General features: G+C 36.1%; 1 protein-coding gene across 1 annotated transcript in view; it reads left to right on the top strand.

Moving 5' to 3' along the window:
* The window catches only part of LOC107688950 (tensin-1-like), a 257,974-nt gene that overhangs the window by 105,152 nt on the left and 132,903 nt on the right, over positions 1 to 19,919 (top strand). The window contains exon 3 of the mRNA XM_016486798.1: positions 11,352 to 11,389. Coding sequence (XP_016342284.1) covers positions 11,352 to 11,389 — 38 coding nt within the window. The remainder of the gene's footprint in view (positions 1 to 11,351; positions 11,390 to 19,919) is intronic.

Here is a 19,919-nt window from a genome sequence, read left to right as displayed (position 1 = left end):
TTAAAAAAAAAAAATATATACGCATCTTTTATTTCAAAATGATTAATTATTCAACTATTCATAAGTAAAAATCATATAGCAATATTTACTTGCATCCTACATATATTTTCACTAATACGAATGATGCTGCAAGTGAATCATTGAATCAGTTATTAATCAGTTCATTGCAGGTGTTTGAATTCACTGAAACACTCAAACTAACTCGCTAACTAACAAACTAACCAACACTAACCAAATCAGTCTTTGTGTGATTACGCTGGCAAGTCTCTAGACAAGAAAGGATGTGAAACTAGTCTGAGTCTAACTATTCTAACTAGTTTTAGTCTTTAGTCTGTATGGCCAAATTAAAATCATAATGATATTCACAGTGTTGCTTAAATGTTTGCTGTGTGTTCACAGTACAATAGCTGTATCTCCAGCAGACCAAGTTTGGCAAAGTCAAGCAGCACCCCGCTGGACAGAGAAGGGCGGCCTGTGTTCAGTACGAGGACAGAACGCTTCGTACACCCCCCTTTTGATTATTTTCATTCCTGCCGATCACAGTGTTGGACACATTTCCTTGCAAGAGTGAAACCAGCCCTCCTGACTCTGTCATGACTCACTGTTGTTTCTCGTTTGCTTTTCAATGCCATCAATTGATCTTGTGTGTCTTCTCGCCAGCATAAACACCTCAGGCGCAGCGTTGAGGTGACCCAGAGATATGAAACAATGTCAAGGGGAAACGTGTGTGTAAAAATAGCCTTTTCTGCGGTTTCATTAGCATTCCATCTCGGCCTCTGGACACTGAGACTGTTTTCCTTTTTCAGAAAGAAATGCTAAATCTCCCCTGATCAGGGGTCTCCACCCTCAGGGGTGCAAGCTGCTTTTGAAGAGACTGATGGTGCGCTGGATTTGTGTGTGTGTGTGTGTGTGTGTGTGTGTGTGTGTACATATGGCAAACACATGCAAGCGGACACACAATCCAACAGGGTCCAAGCCAGTTTGCACAAAGGAGTCTGTCCAGCAAATAAGCGAGCGCACGGCCATTAAAGGTGAAGTGTGCTATTTCTGTGCCTTGTGTTTAGTTGGTTATGTTTGGAATAGCATACTAACACGATGCTCTTACTGTTTCTGCAATATGAAGTATTTATTCTTTGCAAATGACTAGAATTTTCTGTTGCAAAGAAAAGCCAAATGACATTCATTTAAATGTGCAGTATACAACAAAGCATACTGTACTGTTGACTTGACACAATGCATTGTCGACTTCACCTTCTATTGGCAGTCTGACAAATTTTCGAGTAATTGCAGATTAATCTTTTGACCTCTCTATTTTAACTCATTGTTTAATCTGAATTCCAAAAGTAAAAACATTATTACACAAAATTGAATTAAGAATACAAAATAATTTAGCAAAATAATCATGCTGTTGTTCCAGCTATCCAATTCTAATATATTCAGAACAAAAGCATGATTGCAAGCATGTCACTCAGTATTGGCTTAGTTTATTGAACTATTATTTTCAATAAACAAGAAGTTAATAGTGAGTAATTTATATTTTAGACACAATGTTGTCAGTTTCTTTGCATATTTTTTGCTCCGCCAATTAAAATAGTTCCAAATAAAGTTAAAGCAGAATCAACTGTTGCATGTTTCTAAGTAACACACAGTAGTGCCGTTTCATAAAAGAATCACTTCAGTGAATAATTAAATGACTCACAAAACGATTTAATTGCAAAAAGTGGCAATGGGTTTCAGAATTGGGCGTGGCAAAATGGCTTGATAGCGCCACCTAAAATTTCAAAGAAGTGCCCCTCCCGCTATGTTTCACGTACGTGTACAAATTTCGGGACAAGCATGTAATGTCCCAATACCTACAAAAAAGTCCTAAACGCAACAGGAAGTCAGACATTTTGAATTTCTTCTGCGGCTTTTGTGCAGTTTTGCCATTTTCAGGCCTCGTATTTTAAAGAACTCCTCCTAAAGTTTTAATCGGAGCATCTTCAAATTTGGTGAATGTAATCATAAGGCCTTTGGGATGCTAAATTGTAAAGCTCTTGAGTTTTTGTCAAAGGTCGTGTCCGTGACGGCCTGGCAAATTTCGATGTTTCGCCATGAAACAGGAAGTTGCTATAACTCAGGCATACAATGTCAGATCTGCTCCAAACTTAACACGTTTGATAAGAGTCTTGGCCTGAACACATCTAAAGGTCAATATTAATTTATAATCATAGCGCCACCTACTGAAATTACTTGTTTTACATTAACTTAAACATGCAACGTCATGTCCGATCTGCCCCAAACTTCACATGTTTGGCCTGAAGACATCTACATGCCAATATTCAGTTAATTTCTGACAATTCAGGACCCTTTCAACGCTGCTTGCAGCTTTAATTTTACTTTTTTCCCTTGTCTCTAGAACAAGATATATTTAGAAACAACTCTGCTTAAGATATTAATACTTTTTTTTAATCAATCTATCAACCAATTTCATAGATTGTATCTTGAATATAAATATATTTTGTCTCACTGTACTGGCAGATTTTTTTAATGTGTTTTTAACTTAATTTTCTTTGAAACCGTTTTCACTCAGAAATCGTTAGTGAATTTCACAAACAGTTACAAAGAAACTGCAAGTGATTTAAATTATAATTAAATTAAACATGAAATTTTGAAGTAGAAAGATTGAAACAGTATTTTGAAAAACAAGTAAAACAAAATCTTTATTTTATCTATAACTTTGAAAAAAAAAAAAATTAACCATGTACTCTAAAAGTTAAAAAATTATTTGAGAACCAGTCTTAATATCTTATACAATGCTGCTTCTCACGAAAATGTATTTAAAGGATTTTTAGGTATATAACTAGATTTGTCAAAAATACTTAAAAATAGATTTTTTTCCCTTTTTTTGCAGTATTGCCACCTACTGGCATAGCAATGTAACTTGCAAAAAGAGAAACCGAAAGATTGATTCGCAGCCGACAAACAAAGTCAAGTGGTGTAATACAAACAATGAAAAGTCCCAGTTTTGTTGGACTGTTCATCAGCACTGCTCGACCAATCAGATTTGAGAACCAGTACTCACTCACATCATTGTTTGAGTCAGTGTTGTGATGACTGGGCCACTTTTAAACAAACGGATTGCAATTTCGTTTGATGGTGCAGAAATTACACACTTCACCTTTAAAGATTTCCCACAGCAGGTCCATCACGCACTGTTTATTTTTTCTCAGCCATCCATCATTGCCATTGTGATTCAGGCACATACACATTACATAACCGCTCACTACAGCTCATTAGGGCTTCCTGAAGTTGCCACTCCTCTCCTGGAGCTGCATTAGTGAAATGAGATAAGCAGATTGATGAAGACGGCCATTAGTTTCTCCCTGCTGATAGACGAGCTCTGTGCTGAGTCTAACATCATTACTTTAATCAGCTAAAACTCCCGCCTCAGCACAACCTTCCATTTAGTATGGCAGTAAACACATACTCAGGGCTTCCTCCTGTTTGTGCTTATTTAAATCTTTTATATTACTTCAGCTGGGAATATATTCATGAGAAACTTCCACATTTTTGTTAAAGCCTTTAGTTGAGAAATTTGGTATGAAATAAAAGCTGTCAACCAGAATTAACTCAGTACTTCAGTATGAAGGCACCTTTTATTTATTTTGGTTGCAGATCAACTTCTAAGGCACCATAACGTCTGATGAACTGCAATGATGGCAGACATAAGGAACCATCTTAATAGACGGGATGTTATTTAAACAGCTGATTAGGTTTTGATTACTTATGGCCTGAGTAGGCAGGTTTTTCCAGGGTTCAGCCATTATGTTGAATTGGAGGGTCCAACACCCCAAAATCTTTTGAGGTTAAACACACCAGTGAGACGCTGCCATCTTCTGGTCAGTTATATTTTTTTTAATTCTCCTGAGAAGTTTATATGCACCTTCCTTATGTTCCTCCTTGTGAACTTTAATGGAAGTTATACTTAATTATGATATGTTGTGCATTCAAGCAGTTTTGCTCAGAATAATTTTTTCCTGTAATAATTTACTGACAAAGACAAGAAGCTTTTTTAGCACTACTGCAATAAATTAAAGAAGAAAGAATGAGCACTAGGTGTGTAAGTTGTAATTTGTAAATCCACAGAGAATGATGGGAAATTTAGTTTTATTGCACTAGCCCGTAGCCTCATAAACTTAAATGAGTATTTTCTGTTTTTTTTTTTTTAAATTTTTTTTATATTTGATTAGATTAATTTCTGCTATTAATGAATAGTGCATGTGATAAATATGAGCTGAACAGCACATAATATTCGCTATTAAATCTTAATTAGCAAAATTTTCTGATTGTCTAAAAAAGCATAAACAATTCTTCTAGCTCTTTCTTGCTTCATGAAAAAATCTCAGCATGTGTAACTTTTTATAGGATTAAAATCTCCATTGGTCAACTGGTGTCAAGTCAAATAAAAATGACAAGACAAGACACATAACATCACATATCACAACACATAACACATAACAGCACATAACATATAACACAACATAACAACATAACATCACACATCACATCACATCACATCACATCACATCACATCTCACATATCACATAAATAAAATAAATTATTGGTACATTATTTTGCTTATTTTAAAGGACTAATTTGATGGGCACCCTTACTTGATTTGACACGGACAAGCCATTATACTAAATTGTGCAACAAATATATGAGAAAAGACTGTTTACAGATATTTTGCTACAGTATCTTTTGTCCACAAGTTGTTTCTTTGCATATGTTTGCAGTATTTGTTTTTGCCACTAGGAGACACTAGTGCAAGAATTATGCACATTATGAGCCTTTAAATTGAGCAGAGATCCTGTTTGTGTCATATTCATGGTTTTTGTATTGCAAAATAGAGCCCACCAACCAATGCTCTGATTTTCAGAGAAAATGAACAAAACTTCACACACTCCGAAGAGTGACCACTATATGCAGTTAATTTCTTATACTATTACATAAGTGCTGTGATCCCCCATAATATGTGTTGAATTCAACAGCTGTTTCAACAAACGTAGCAGTGATTTATCCTGCGTTCCCAGGCGCATGAGCACGGCTCTCACAAAGCATGTTGATTCAGTACTGCAGTGGAGTTATAGACTTGGAGAAACACTCGGAATCCACACCAGATGAGCATCAGAGGGAATTGTGGGAAATAGTCCATACAGGATATTAAAGCTTAACAGCTGCACAGGGGGTTTGTTTCTTAGTTAACACCTGAAATCACACTTAGAAGTAGATAGAGAGTGTTCTGAATGGACAGAACGGGGTCACACAGAGTGCAAAATTATATATAGAGGTTAAAAGGATGGATTGCATAATTTATGATTTCTCACTTTCGCACACAGCGAAACAATAATATGCTTCTTATGGATGTCACTGTGGCTTTTCATGTACTTTGTATCGTGTGTGTGCGTGTGTCTGTGTTTTCTTAGTTATACTTTGGGAAAATTGTCTTTTGGAATATTAGATAAATTTGACGACCTCTTTTTTGAGAGTTTTCTCATTTATGTATGTATGTATGTATTTATTTATTTACTATTTACTGTTGTAATATGATAATAATAATTTTACATTTAATATTTAAATGTAAACGTATTTGTTATGTAATATATTAATATTTATAATTTCATAAATTTGTAATTTTATAAATATTTGTAATTTTAAAAGTTGTTTTATTTTATTATTACCATTTTTTTGTTTTTCAAATGCAGGTAGTTTTGTTTTAGAGTTGGCTTTGGGTTAGTGTTACTCTAAAGTAATTATAACCATATATAATATAAAAACATTAAAAGTCTATGATGTGTCCTCATTTAGATCAATAGTTTAATGTTTTTCTGTGAAATGGGTTGTGCTCCTCACATGATGGGTTGATACGTCACAGACACTGAAGCGCACAGTGAACATTTATCAATCATAATGTCAGAGGTTCCCAAAATATTGTGTTCAGTGCAGAAAAAAGCACACAGTTCAATGTTTACCGTAGTGTTGGTGTATCCAGTTGTCAGTTTGCCGTGAAATGCCTTGTGGTTTAACTCTAGAATGGTGAATGGGTGTACAGTGTACCTGGTGCTTGCGTTGGCCGTTTTGATCAAGCTTTTGTCATTTTTTGCTGGAAAATTAATGAACAGGTAGTATATATATATATATATATATATATATTATAGCCTTGTGATACAGAATATTGTTGGATAGTTTAATGAATTACATCACAGATTATTATTTGGAACTTTTACAGTTTTTTTTGTGAATGTCTTTTTATATTTATTTATTTACATACATACATACATATTTATTTATTTATATTTGTCCCATCCATCCATCCATCCATCCATCCTTGGAGTTACGGGCGTTACCTGTTTTTCTAAGATAAGAGAAAAAATGTTGCTTGGCAATAATTAATATTTCCACATCTTCCATATCAAAGGGATAGTTCACCTCAAAATGAAAATTCTGTCCTCATTTAGTCACCTGTTGTTTTAAATCTGTATGCCTTCTGTGAAAATCAAAAGAAGGTATTTCGAAAGAACATAGGGGCCTAAAACAACATTTGGACCCCATTGACTTTCACTGTAAAAAACAAACAGACATTTTCAAAGTGTTCACAAAACTATATATATCTTTGTCTCTCTCAAGTGTGCATAACATAAAGCAGCACGGTATAGCAAAATTGCCAGCGTTTGACATTTGCTCTATTGTAGGTGCTGAGTGTGCCAAAATGCTAAACACTCATTTAGCACTGCGGCACTCAGGGGACCCATTCAGTTTGAGAGAATGACCGTATAGCATGTTGAAGGGGTCCGAGTGTGTGTGTTTGCTCGAGTGCCGTCCAGTGTGCTTGTGTGTGAGGAAACTGGTGGTCCAGCTCTGTGATTGTGCTCTCTGTGTAACCTGGCTCGGCCCAGCCCTCTGGGACAGTTGCTCATTACAAAAGGCCAGCATGGGAAATGCCAGCCCCTCTCCTCCTCCTCCTCTCTCTCTTTCTGAACATTCTTAAGTCCTTGTGTCAGATATTAAGCAGCACCCTCCTGATCCTCTTTCTCTCCCTACATCTCTTTCACACACCCTCCTCCTCTCTGTGTTTATACATGAATATCTGACTTCCTAACAAGGCAAACCCACGTATGGTCCCCACAATGCACTTTCACACCCAATATGGTAGTCCTGATCTTTTATTCAGGGCTTGTGTGCGCAGAAACATGCTGGGAAGTATCTATCTATCTATCTATCTATCTATCTACACTGAACAAAATTATAAATGTAACACTTTTGTTTTGTATATATATATATATATATATATATATATTAGTATAACATATTTTTATAATTTGATTTTATTACTTTATTTATTGCAACATTCCATGATGTATTTAACAATTCCATTATTTAATTATGCTTACTTTATTACGTGAAATCACTCCTTTATTTATTTATGCATTTTACTTATTCACCATTGGTAACTTTTATCACATCATCAAGCCACTCGAGGCTGTGCATTACAGATGAACACCTCTTACACATGTAGAATCATTATAAAGCATGGCCTCTTTTTGCGTTTTACTTTGTTTTACAGGTACAGTCCTTAGGAGCAATCTGGGGTTAAGTGCTTTGCTCTCAATGATGGCTGTTCATGAATCACCGTTTTCTGGCATAGATGTTCCTGTAGCTCTGTAACTATTAGAGCATGGCGCTAGCAATGCCAAGGTCGTGGGTTTGATTCCCAAGGACCACACAACCTGACAAAGTGATGAATGCACACCTTGTGAGTCACTTTGGATGAAAGCGTCTGCCAAATACATAACCTGCAACCTTTTTGCATAACCAGTCCAGATTTTCAACCACTAACCCACACCAGAATGAAACACTCATCAGTTTTTTAAACTGTCTTACATCCAACACACTCCCAAACAGGAGGATCACATGCTAATGAAAATATCCTGAAATGAAAAAGCCAATAACTATGCAGACCTGAAGCCAAAAATACATTTTTTTTTCTACCACTCCTGAAAAGGCTCCCATGCTCAGTTTTACCCTATTGACGTGACGTGACATGTGACATGTGGCCAAGTATGGTGACCCATACTCGGAATTAGTGCTCTGCATTTATCCCATCCAAAGTGCACACACACACACAGCAGTGAACACACACACACCGTGAACACACACCCGGAGCAGTGGGCAGCCATTTTTTGCTGCGGCGCCCGGGGAGCAGTTGGGGGTTCAGTGCCTTGCTCAAGGGCACCTCAGTCGTGGTATTGAAGGTGGAGAGAGCGCTGTACATTCACTCCCCCCACCTACAATCCCTGCCGGTACGAGACTCGAACCCGCAACCTTTGGGTTACGAGTCCGACTCTTTAACCATTAGGCCACGACTTCCCCACGTTCACTACTTTTCTCAAAGACTAAACCAATGAGTTAAGAAAATAAACACTGCAAATATAATGTATGCACAGAAATATGTGAACCAAGACAGGAAAAAGGCAATATTACATAATGTACAGTCCACTCCAGAATAAGCACATATTTTTAAACTCTTTGAAATTCTGGATTTTCCCAAAGCACTTTAGATTCACACACTCAAAGGAGTCATCTGAGTGAATTTGTGAGTAGTATGAGCCTCCAGTCTGGTGTTTTTATGCTGTGACCTGGATTTCAAAAGAGGGTAATAGAGGGCCGAGGAGGAAGATGGGCTCTGGTCTAAAACATAGTGAGCTGCCTGCATAGGGAGCATTTAAGGCTGTGTAGGCACGTTCACAAAGTACAATCTTCATGCTTAGTTTCTAAAACAGACTTTAGAAGCTAGGCAGCAAGATTGTACTGTTTGATATCTTATATGTTTTTGCTGCTCAAATATTAATAATATAAAATAACACAAGAAATGCTGATTAAGAAAACATCTTAGTTTCTAGAATATCCTAAATCGGTCACTTATGAACTGCAGAAACATGTTCTTAATCAACGTTCCTGTCTTGTTCTGCAGGATATCTGAAGGTCTTTAGAACAGGAAAAATTTGTTTGAGTTGCAAAATTGTGTAAGACAGTGTGATATATATGCATCAATAATGAGGATTTTAATTGTTTTGTAGTTCATATTTTGATGTTTGAAGGATTTTAACATCATAAATAAACCTTTAGATAAAAGGTAGTTAGATAAAAAAATAAAAATAAACATAATTTTTTTTACAAGATATATTGTCTAAACATAAATGTTGAACAACTTACTGCTTCTCAGAAGTCAGAAATGTGAGACGTTAACTCAGAATTACAAGAAAAAAGTCTGAATTGTGATATAAAAAGTCTGAATTGTGATACAAAAAGTCGCAGTTACCTTTTTTTTTCAGTATCCCATGGCGGAATCAAGCTTCCATAAAAACGAGACAAAATTACATAAATTAAAGGCTAAGAAAAGTTTGTTTGTTTTTGCACCATGTGAAGAAAAATATAACAAGGCAGTATATGACAAGGCAGCTAACTAGGTTTTAGAACAGAGACACATAGATATAAAAAAGTTGTAGTTGTCTCACCATTAGAGGAGTTTGAGAGATATTAGGTGGGGCTTTGGATACGTTTCATCACCTTAGCGACTAAAAAACCCTGGTTGTGTGTAGACCCTCTGTTGTTGAGGCTCCGCCCCTCTCTGTGGAATGGCAGGTCAGACATGGGGAACAGAGTGGGCTCTGTGTAAGAAGAGCAGGAGCGTTTGGGCCGCTGTTTGCTGAAGTGTGCTGTACCTGTATGAGATGGATTGGAATGGGCTCGGATAGGAGGTTCTTTATGTTCTCTGAGAATCTATAAGACTATTTCGACTGGATCAGTTTCCTAACTGACATTTGAGTAACAATTATTAATTGAGGACAGCTGTGATTTCCATGAATAGAAAATGCATTTATTACTTTAAATTTTACTTTAATTTATGCTTTTACATAATTTATATTACATGTATTTATTTTATACTTTTGTATTAGTTTTTTTTTAATTTTACTAATGCTTTATTATTAATCTAAATTATTCTATTCTATTCTATTCTATTCTATTCTCAAAGCAACACTATCTAAATAATGCCCCAGACAGTAGATAATTTTGTATGTAATTTACTTAATTTTGGGAAAAAAACAAACTAACAAAATCTTTGGACCGGATTGATATGATCTGCAAAACAACATTTTTCTAACCTTCCGAGGAAAAAAACAAATCCCATAAAAATTGAGCTTTTGTACGTTTTTTTTTTGTCTGATAAATTGTCACAGAGTGCGAAATCAGCAAGCTAAAGTTTACATAACAGTGAAACTTCATCAGATCTGACAATTCAAGACCAAGATATTAACAGTTGTGAATGTACTACACTGTTTATTGCAAATATTTGCTGAAGAATAGCAAGTCTCATACAGTTTTCTGCTTTGGTGGTCTGTGGCTCTGTCCAGAAATGATAATATAAACATTGAGAAAAACCAGTGTTGGCAAACAACTTTTGTTGTGTCGAGCAGCTTTACATCAGTCATAAACGTCTGAAGGCTTTTCCTCCATTTCACATGAATCACAGATAATGTTCATTGAAAACCCATAATGATTGACCATTAATCTGAGTAATCTTGTGGGGAACATGTCCTTATCCATGTCTATGGTGGTTTCAGCCCTGCCTGAGCTCAACCACTGTGGCGAACAGAAAGGCGGGATGTGAGAGTCTGATGTAAAGGGTGCTGCGTAATGTCAAGTTTCTAATGGAAATGTTATTTGACAGAACAGAGTAAACAAGTTTTGCAGTGCAAAAAGTTGAGAAAGAATGCGTTAAAGGGAAAGATCTTTTCTGAAGTTTTTATTTTATTTTATTTTATTTTATTTTATTTTATTTTATTCCAAAGAAAACCTGCAATTTGCTTAATTCTTACATCCTAGTTAGGCCTCTCAGTAATGGTAAACAAAAATTATATAATAAAATATATTTCTAATATTTATTGAAGTAAGTACATTTCTATTCTATTCTATTCTATTGAAAGCCCCCAGTGTGCTTACTTAGACCCCTCAGTTATAATAAACAAAAAGTGTATAATAAAAAATATTTATAGTATAGTTAAACACATATAAATGTGTTTTATTTTATTTTGCCCAAGAAAGCCCAAGGCCTCTCAGTAATGTAATTACAATAATTATAATATTTGAAGTATTTTATTTTGTTTTGTTTTGCTGAAGAAAGCCCACAATTTACTTCAATCCTAATTACACCCCTAAGTAATAGTAAACAAAGTTTCTAAAATGCACTGTTGAATTTATTAAATGTGTAAACATAATGGCTTGTTGTTTTTTCTTTGTCTCTTTGCAGTTTGCCGGTTAGCCTGCCACAGGAAGTGTGAGGTTAAGGTAAGAAACAACGCATGCTTGATTTGTCATGTTAGATACTCCAACAGGCAAAAATATGTCTGTAACACTGAAATTGTGTTGAGAGAGACTTGTGCTTCCAGAACAAGGTTGTGAGCCTTCAGAACTTCCCTAAATGGTTGTGTCTGCTTGTACAGGTTTGGCTCCTTTTGTCAAATCCACCATCACGTTTCTGTCTGGAAACCAAACAAATCTTATCAAAGAGGACATTTTTCTGCCTTTATAGTGGACAAGCCCCTCTAGTAGGGGAAGGGTATTGGCGTACTCTGAAATCTAAAAAAAAAAAAACAATAACTGCATGATGTCCCAGGACATGTTTGGCTTGGCCAACTTATTCCTTGTTTTAGAATACCCTCCGCAAAATTAAGCCCCTCAACATTTCCTGTATGATAGGGCCATTTTGAAGGGTGTTTTGAGAGTGAGAGTGTATGTGATTAGCAAATAGGTAGGGATATTTTGTTCGCTCTGTTCCAAAACCTAGTGAGCTGCCTTTATTTTATGCCTATGCTTCTAAGGCAGCATCCCAATCTTACATGGAACCTCAAAGTGATTGATTTGGAACACTCTACATTGGCAGAAACTCATGGGAAGTGCACATGTGTTATGACTTAAGGTGCATTCACATTAGCAAAATTTTGTGGACAAACAAACAAAAAAAAACTCCCATTGTTGATGACCACTTTCTTTTGGCCAAAGGGGAATTTGACATTTGTGTTGAGAACTTGTTCCTCCCTCGCATGAAACTCCCAATTGCACAGATTCCTATTGAAATGACTGGATTTTGAGCAATGGTAAATTTGGCTGAATCTTTACAATTGATTTCAGTAGAGTTTGATGTTGACATGTTGCTAAACTGACAATGTGACACTTTAATTAGTATAAAAATACTAAGCACTTATATGTATATTCTTGTATTGAATCAAATCAAATTTCTGCATTACCATCTTGGATGGATTTTTTTCCACTGAGTTTGTCACAATGCATTTTTGTCGTTCTGTGAAACTGCCTCATAATTTGACCAAAGAATGCAGCATGATTATGTTGTCTACCTTTTGGAACAGCCTTGGTGTTCTACACTTTATAATAGAGGTTCTTTTATGCACATCTATGGTTCCATGAAGAACCTTTAACATCCACGGTACCTTTCCATTCAACAAAAGATTATTTAGATTCTTCACATTAAACAAAAAATAGTTCTTACAAGATCTGTTCACTGAAGCGTTCTTTAGGGAACCTAAAATTGTTCTTCCTACATAGACAGCTCACTAGGATTTGGAACTGAGCCGCTGATTAGTCCTCTCCATCATCTCTGATCTCCGTATGGCAGCTATTATTGTGTATATTGGTGATGTGTTTGTGTCGGGCAGCTAGTCCTACCTACTACTGTGCCACTTTTTTGCACCCACAGGAAATTCCAGAGGTGCGAAGGGGTGCGTGTGTTTTAGAGCCCTGTTGAGTTGCACATTGGCATTCAGCAATGTGTGAGCATTTCACTGTGTGCTTTGTAGAAACTACAGGATGTCTTGGGATGTGTTCTCTTTGAGATCATCAAAGAAAGAAAGAAAAAAACAACAACAGGACGGGGCTTTTTGTTTGATAGATTGCGTCTGATTTGGGAGGACAGCTATGACACCCTGAAGCTCCCTTGATTAAACTGCGATTAAGGCTCAAAAAATGCTCCAGATCGGTTTAAAGATGTGACTTCCCTCGCCAGAATCACTGAGGAATTTCCAACCCCATGATCCAAGAATGGATGCAATTTGTTTCCTGTCATTAGATAAAAGATGAAAATGACAATGAATGATGCAGAGCTGGTCTTGGGATTCCTCCCGATTAAGAATTTATTATGGAAATGACTTGAAAAAGTCATCGTGAAAAGCCGTTTGCATTGCAAAAAGAACCCGGCAAAGTAAAAAAAAAAAACCTCTCTTTTGAAACAGTAAATTAACACGTTTTTGCTTTTCAAGATTTTAAATGTATATAAATATTAGTGCTGTCAAAATTAGCGCGTTAACGCAGGCGATACATTTTTTCAGTTTAACGTGTTAAAAATATTTAACGCAATTAATGCAGGGGCGGAGCTAGGGTTGGCCACCCCACTCACAACTGCTGTTTCTGTCACTTTTTCTCTTGACAAGAAGTGCATTTATTCAGTCGCAGAATGTCTTTACGAGCACATCAAACCGGAGACGTTTCAGACAAGCGCTCCAACTTCACTTCAGTGCCACACGTGAGTCAAACGAGCACGGAAACGGTCCTGTGCTCGTAGCGCGTGCTCTTCAATTGCACGCACAAAGGCGCCGCCGCGCACAGTACCCTGTATCATTTCCTATCAAAGCGCGAAATAAACTACGTGCATGCAGTGTCGTGGTCAGTTAAGTCATGAAGTTACCAAAAAGGTGATTAAAGCTGCCTTAAAACTGTGCATGCATGTAATATTTTTGTCACATTTAAGAACATGTCTCTGAAATGGTTTTCAAAAATGTCCCGGAGCAGCCCAGCACCGTCTCCCTCATCCAACTCGTCAGTTCATTAGTAGAGACTTTAAGACTTGAAGTGGGTCAGAAAAGGTAAAGAGAGTTGAGAGAAAATACGATGCGTGACAGATCCGCGTCACGTTTAGCAGCGGCAGCTCTTAAAGAAATAGAAGGTAAACAACCTAATAACCAGCTGCTGTGATGACTGTTAAATGTTGAATGGCTATAGTCAATGGTTAAATATTAGGGGGAAAAATAATTTTATAGAGACATCAGTATTGGTTTCAGTGATATGGCCTTCAGTCATAAAAAAGAATATTAAAAGTATTATATATCTTTTAAATATTAAAAGAACAAATATAAAAAATATACTGTCTTTATGTTGTTTGTACATTAATTTGAAGATTTAATGTGAAATTATTGCAATATAAAAGTATATTTAAAAATTAATGTTAGGTGGGATTAATCACGATTAATTTCAGAAAAGAATTACAATTAATTAGTTGTTTTTTTTTAATCGATTGACAGCACTAATAAATATATTTTTTATTTTATTTTATTTATAATAGTAAACAAAAAGAAACTTGTTGTGGAGGCTAAGCATGTCATTTTTGATTAATGATTGTATTTCTATTGACCTTTGAAAATAAGGTACACAAATTGCCAAGGATTGTGCATTATACAAATTTAATTGGGTCAATTTTGATTTCATGTTGAGATCCCAATACAAATTCAATTGAAATTCAAGCAATTTATATAATTCAAGCCCTTGTCAGATGGACATTTTCCATACCAACGTACTATTCCATAAATCTCAACGTCCATATTTAGATAAGATGTGGCTGCTGTCTAACCTCTGCCATGAAAAACTGATGAAAAAATGCTCAGACCATTTGCACTGTCCAGACTTAATGGCTAACTGGCTCTGCTCTGAGAAATGATGGAAGAAACAAGAAAAATGGCACATGAACACAAATATGACATTGCTACTAGACACAGGCTGAAGTATCCTCCGCCTAAAATACACACAATGACTAGAATTTTAAGCATCTGTTTTAGGATTTTTAGATGTTTTTTTACTGAAAAAGTAGATACAAGTATTAGTTAAGAATGGGGTTTTTTGGCAGCTAAGAGAGCTGGGACAAATTTCAGCCTGCAGAAAGGCCAACATCATAAATGTGTCTTAGATAACAAAAGGTTGTGCAGGTCAGACAGCTCCAATCACAACAAATTCACCTTCTCCAATGTCTCTTCTTCTCTCATTACTATTGCTCATTTCTGTCGACAGCTTAGCCTGGTTTCACAAGGGGTCGGAAATGACTGCACGGTTCACAAGTGGGTTCATTGCACACGGGCTTGGACCAGTTTAGGCACGTCCGCTAGACTGGACTTGATTGGAATTCCAAAGGCTGGAAAATGAAGTTACAGTCTCTAGGTGATTGTAAATATAGGCAAGTGAGGTTAAGTGGAAGAGTAAATGAATCATTAGACTCAAAGGCCAGCCATGAGCTGTAGCGAGCTAATGTGAGACGCCGGCGGCGAGCATGTGTGTACAATGCCAGTTCACCGCGGGGAGAGTCAGCGTGCTAAAGAGGGCAATTACTGGAAATGCCAGAGGAAATCAGTGTGAATTAAAAGGTGTGAGAAAACATCTAATCAAAGATGTCAGATGCGGCTTTATTGTGTAGTCTGACACGTTTCTTTAATCCTGTATAGAATTAGAGTCACTAATGGGAATTGCAAAAATGATGACTCGTGGTGGGTATTTAGATACATCTCAATGAGTCAACAAATAATTCACTGAGCTTTATTAATTGTCTTAAATCTTTGGAATCAGTTCATCAAAAATATTTGTTTGTTTATTAATTTTAGTTACCTTTTCTGTAGTTTTTTTTCAGTGAGTTGAATCTTTTGAATCAGTTCACTATTAAGATTTGTTGATTGATTTGTTGAGTTACTTTCTCTTCAGATTTTTTGGCATGCTATGAATGACTCATTAAACCATTCACTCACCTAGATTCGGTGAGTTAAATCTTTTGAATCATTTCAGATTTGTTCATTGATTCACTTAGTTACCTCTTCTGCAGGTTTCTTGTGTTGAGTGAGTCAATAAATAATTCACTTAACTTTGTTCAGTGATTCAAATCTTTTGAATCAGTTCACGTTAGTTATTTAGTTATCTAGTCTGTAGGTTGCTTGAGTTATGAATGAGTCAATAAATTATTTACTGAAATTTATTCAGTGACTCAAATCTTTTGAATCAGTTAATTAAAAAGATTTGTTCATTTATTAGTTTAGTTGCCTTGCAAGCTTCTTGTTCAGACTCATGTGGACTGATGAAGGGGCATATTTGTTAATTAGGTACAACTAATGAAGTGTTCCTTCACAGCCTAATCGAATGCAATTTGCTTGTGCTGTACTCAGTCTTTGAAGGTAGAAAAGCACTAATGCGATTCAAATGGGAGAGACTTGCCACTGCATGGAAGTGAATGAGAATGTTTTTTTTTTCACTTAAAAGATTCAAATAGGAGAAAGTATTCATCAGAAAAATATACACATCAGCTTTAACTTGGGCCCCCGAAACGCTTGTTTAAGTTGGCAATGAGAAATATGATCACAATGTTGTAAGAAAAACTACTCAACCTATGGAGCTGCAGGCTGCAAAAATCCAGGATTGCTTTTGTACCGACCAGGAGATAAAGCCATTAGTCATTTTGGTCTATTGAACTATACATCCGTATTTGGTAATATATGAGGGCTATAGAATGTCTATGCTCTGATGTTGTTGTATGCGCTCCAGCTGGTCTTTCCAGATCCTTTGAGTACTATATATAGAATCTGAAATGTCTTTCCCCTCCTACTTACTCTGAATGTCTTTGAACACACATAGCAAAATCATGGCTTCATGTTAGTTAGTAATATGTGGACGCTAAAAGAGGCAGTTGAGTAAACGGAGTAAAGGTTCTTTATTGGCATCTATGGTTCCATGTAGAAACTTTAACATCCATGGACCCATTCAACAAAAGGTTGTTTATAGTGGAAGAAGTTTCTTTAGATTATTAAAATGTTCTTCCAAAAAAAAAAAAAAGAACTGTTCACTGAAAGGTTCTTTTGGGGAGCCCAAAAGTGTTCTTCTGTGCCATAGCTGTGAAAAACCATTTTGGAACCTTTGTTTTTAAGAATATACAGTCACCTACTTTTATGGCAGAGCAGCATTTTGAAGAGAATCATGTTGAGCATGTTAGTTAACACTGACTTCTATATCTACAGTTGCAAGCAAAAGTTTGTGAACCCTTTGGAATTAAATGGATTCCCTTTGATTTCTCATAAAAGGTAGTCTGCTTTTCAGTCACAATTATAGACAAATACAATCTGAATAAACTAATAAGACAGAGTAATCATGCTAGAAAAAAAAGTAAGTGCACCCTTGAATTTGCTAAATTATAGATACTTTTTGTTGCAAATTTTGGCGATACTTTGGCGTTTGACAAACCACCCTTAAGTATTGAGATTGTTAGCACCACGGTGGCACTAAAATGAGCATTAAGATGCATTGGCCAAGCATTTGTGCTGCTTTTTGCACAGATAATGTATTTGACGTGTGTTGGGTTGTGTGTTAAGAACTGTGCTGGAAGGGAACAGCGCGAGTAATGTTTAGTCCAGCTCCTGGGGAGTCAGTGTGAGAAAATGATCTAACCCTGACCACCATAAATCACCTTCTTCTTAAACAGCTAAGTGTTCTTTTTCTTTCCCGGTTATTTAAAAAAAACATTTAAGATCATAGCACATTGTTAGTCCTGGCGTGACGCTCTGAAAACACAGCATTGTCTTTTATGACGCTTCACCTCATTTCCTCAGCTCAATGTTTCTTGGTTTCGGCTGGAGGACTGACCGGCTGCTAGCAAGAGACTTATAACCTTACCGTGTTTATTTTTTTAGCCACTCGAGGAGTGCAGTTTTGCTCCTGAATTGGTCAGACAGGCTGGAGTTGTAATAGGAGCCAATGGCTTCCTGGATTTGGCTGCTCATGAGCATGTTTTTCCACCTCAAACAACTTCTAGTTCTCATTGTGCTGACCCTACTGAGCTTTTAAAGATGTAAGGTCTCAACTGGGGTCAAATAGAGCAACTAAGTGCAGACAGAACAATGATGGGTTCTCTTCCAAAATCTGCATCCCCTGCTAGCCAAGAAGTACACTGGGTGACTCAGAGCTGGGTTTGGTCGTGGGGAGCTGGTCCAGGGTGTTTTTCCCTTGAACAGGAAAAGCAGCGCTCCACCCCGTCCATTGAACACTGGTGTGAAGCCCATATGGTTACTAAGTGCAGACAGAACAATGATGGGTTCTCTTCCAAAATCTGCATCCCCTGCTAGCCAAGAAGTACACTGGGTGACTCAGAGCTGGATTTGGTCGTGGGGAGCTGGTCCGGGGTGTTTTTCCCTTGAACAGGAAAAGCAGCGCTCCACCCCGTCCGTTGAACACTGGTGTGAAGCCCATATGGTTCCTGACTGAGCTGCACATGTGCATGGATGAGTTTGTCTCGTTCATTTAGCAGGTGCATTGGCAGATTTGTGACTTGTGTCCTTGAAATGTTTAAACAAAGTGCACTGACCACAATTATTTCCCATCATCTCTTCCCCTGCTCACTGCTATCCATTGTTTTGTGGCTTTCAGCTGGGGCATCCATTATAACAATGCCAGTGATTTGATTTTTCATCACAATTAACCAGAAACAGAACAGTTAGTATGTTGTTTACCAGCCTAAGTTAAGAGGCCACTCCTTAATGTCTGTGATACAATATTTTGGTCTCCATATATGGCATAGTTCCATCCTTCGATGCAAGGACATGCACATTTTTTTTTTTTTGTCATTTTATACTTAGTATGTGGGGTTTGCTTAATTCTTCCCCATAGTTTTCTTCAATTTAACTACTTTTTTGTATGAACTTTATTCTTTAAGATTAATTTATGATTAAAATCTCCCATTGATTTATGTTTAAAATCCAATTGTCAGCTATGGCGTGATTGTAATATTTGTTTAGGGAATTGTGGTTGGTATTCTTTCTTTCATTTAATTAACTGATTTTTAAATGGTCTATTTATTGGATGTTATCTTTAGGAGATGCATATCTAGTTTTGGCTAAATTTGTCTTTTGGAAGTTTGTGTCTGATCTTATTAATGCCACCATGGAATTTGAATAGAATTGGCCACACCAAGTTGAATTGGTAGTTGAATTGAAATGACAGGAAGATAAATTTACTGAATTGCAATTAAAAGAAAATCAACACAGTTAATGTATTCCACCCTGATCCACAAAAAATAATTTATTAAATTTGATGAAATATTTAAATAAAAGTTTAGTTTATTTATTTAAGCATATTTAATATTTTTAAACAAGTTAAAAATCGTTCAAACCTAAATGCTTTTTAAATGTATTTTAACATTTAAGTTTAAATTTTAAAGTTTAAACTTATTTGAATGCCAAGCCAACATTCAGACTGTTTGCTTTTCTAGTTAAAAATTTAGTTATATACATTTTATTTCAATTCAGTTTAATTCAAATTCAGGTTGCAATTCTGAATCTTGTCAAATTCAATTCAAATTCAAGAATTTAAAATGCATTCCCAGTTCAGTTCTGAATGATGCACAACCCTGGATGTCTAAAATAAATAAATTATATATATATATTAGTGCTGTCAAACGATTAAATGCTTTTTAAATGTATTTTAACATTTAAGTTTAAATTTTAAAGTTTAAACTTATTTGAATGCCAAGCCAACATTCAGACTCTTTGCTTTTCTAGTTAAAAATGTAGTTGTATACATTTTATTTCAATTCAGTTTAATTCAAATTCAGGTTGCAATTCTGAATCTTGTCAAATTCAATTCAAATTCAAGAATTTAAAATGCATTCCCAGTTCAGTTCTGAATGATGCACAACCCTGGATGTCTAAAATAAATAAATTATATATATATATTAGTGCTGTCAAACGATTAATCGCATCCAAAATAAACGTTTTTGTTTACATAATATATG

The sequence above is a fragment of the Sinocyclocheilus anshuiensis genome, unplaced genomic scaffold, assembly GCF_001515605.1.
Source record: "Sinocyclocheilus anshuiensis isolate Anshui unplaced genomic scaffold, SAMN03320099.WGS_v1.1 scaffold777, whole genome shotgun sequence".
Classification (NCBI taxonomy): domain Eukaryota; kingdom Metazoa; phylum Chordata; class Actinopteri; order Cypriniformes; family Cyprinidae; genus Sinocyclocheilus; species Sinocyclocheilus anshuiensis.
The sequence above is the reverse complement of the archived record's forward strand: the minus strand, read 5'-3'. Positions and strand labels throughout refer to the sequence as shown.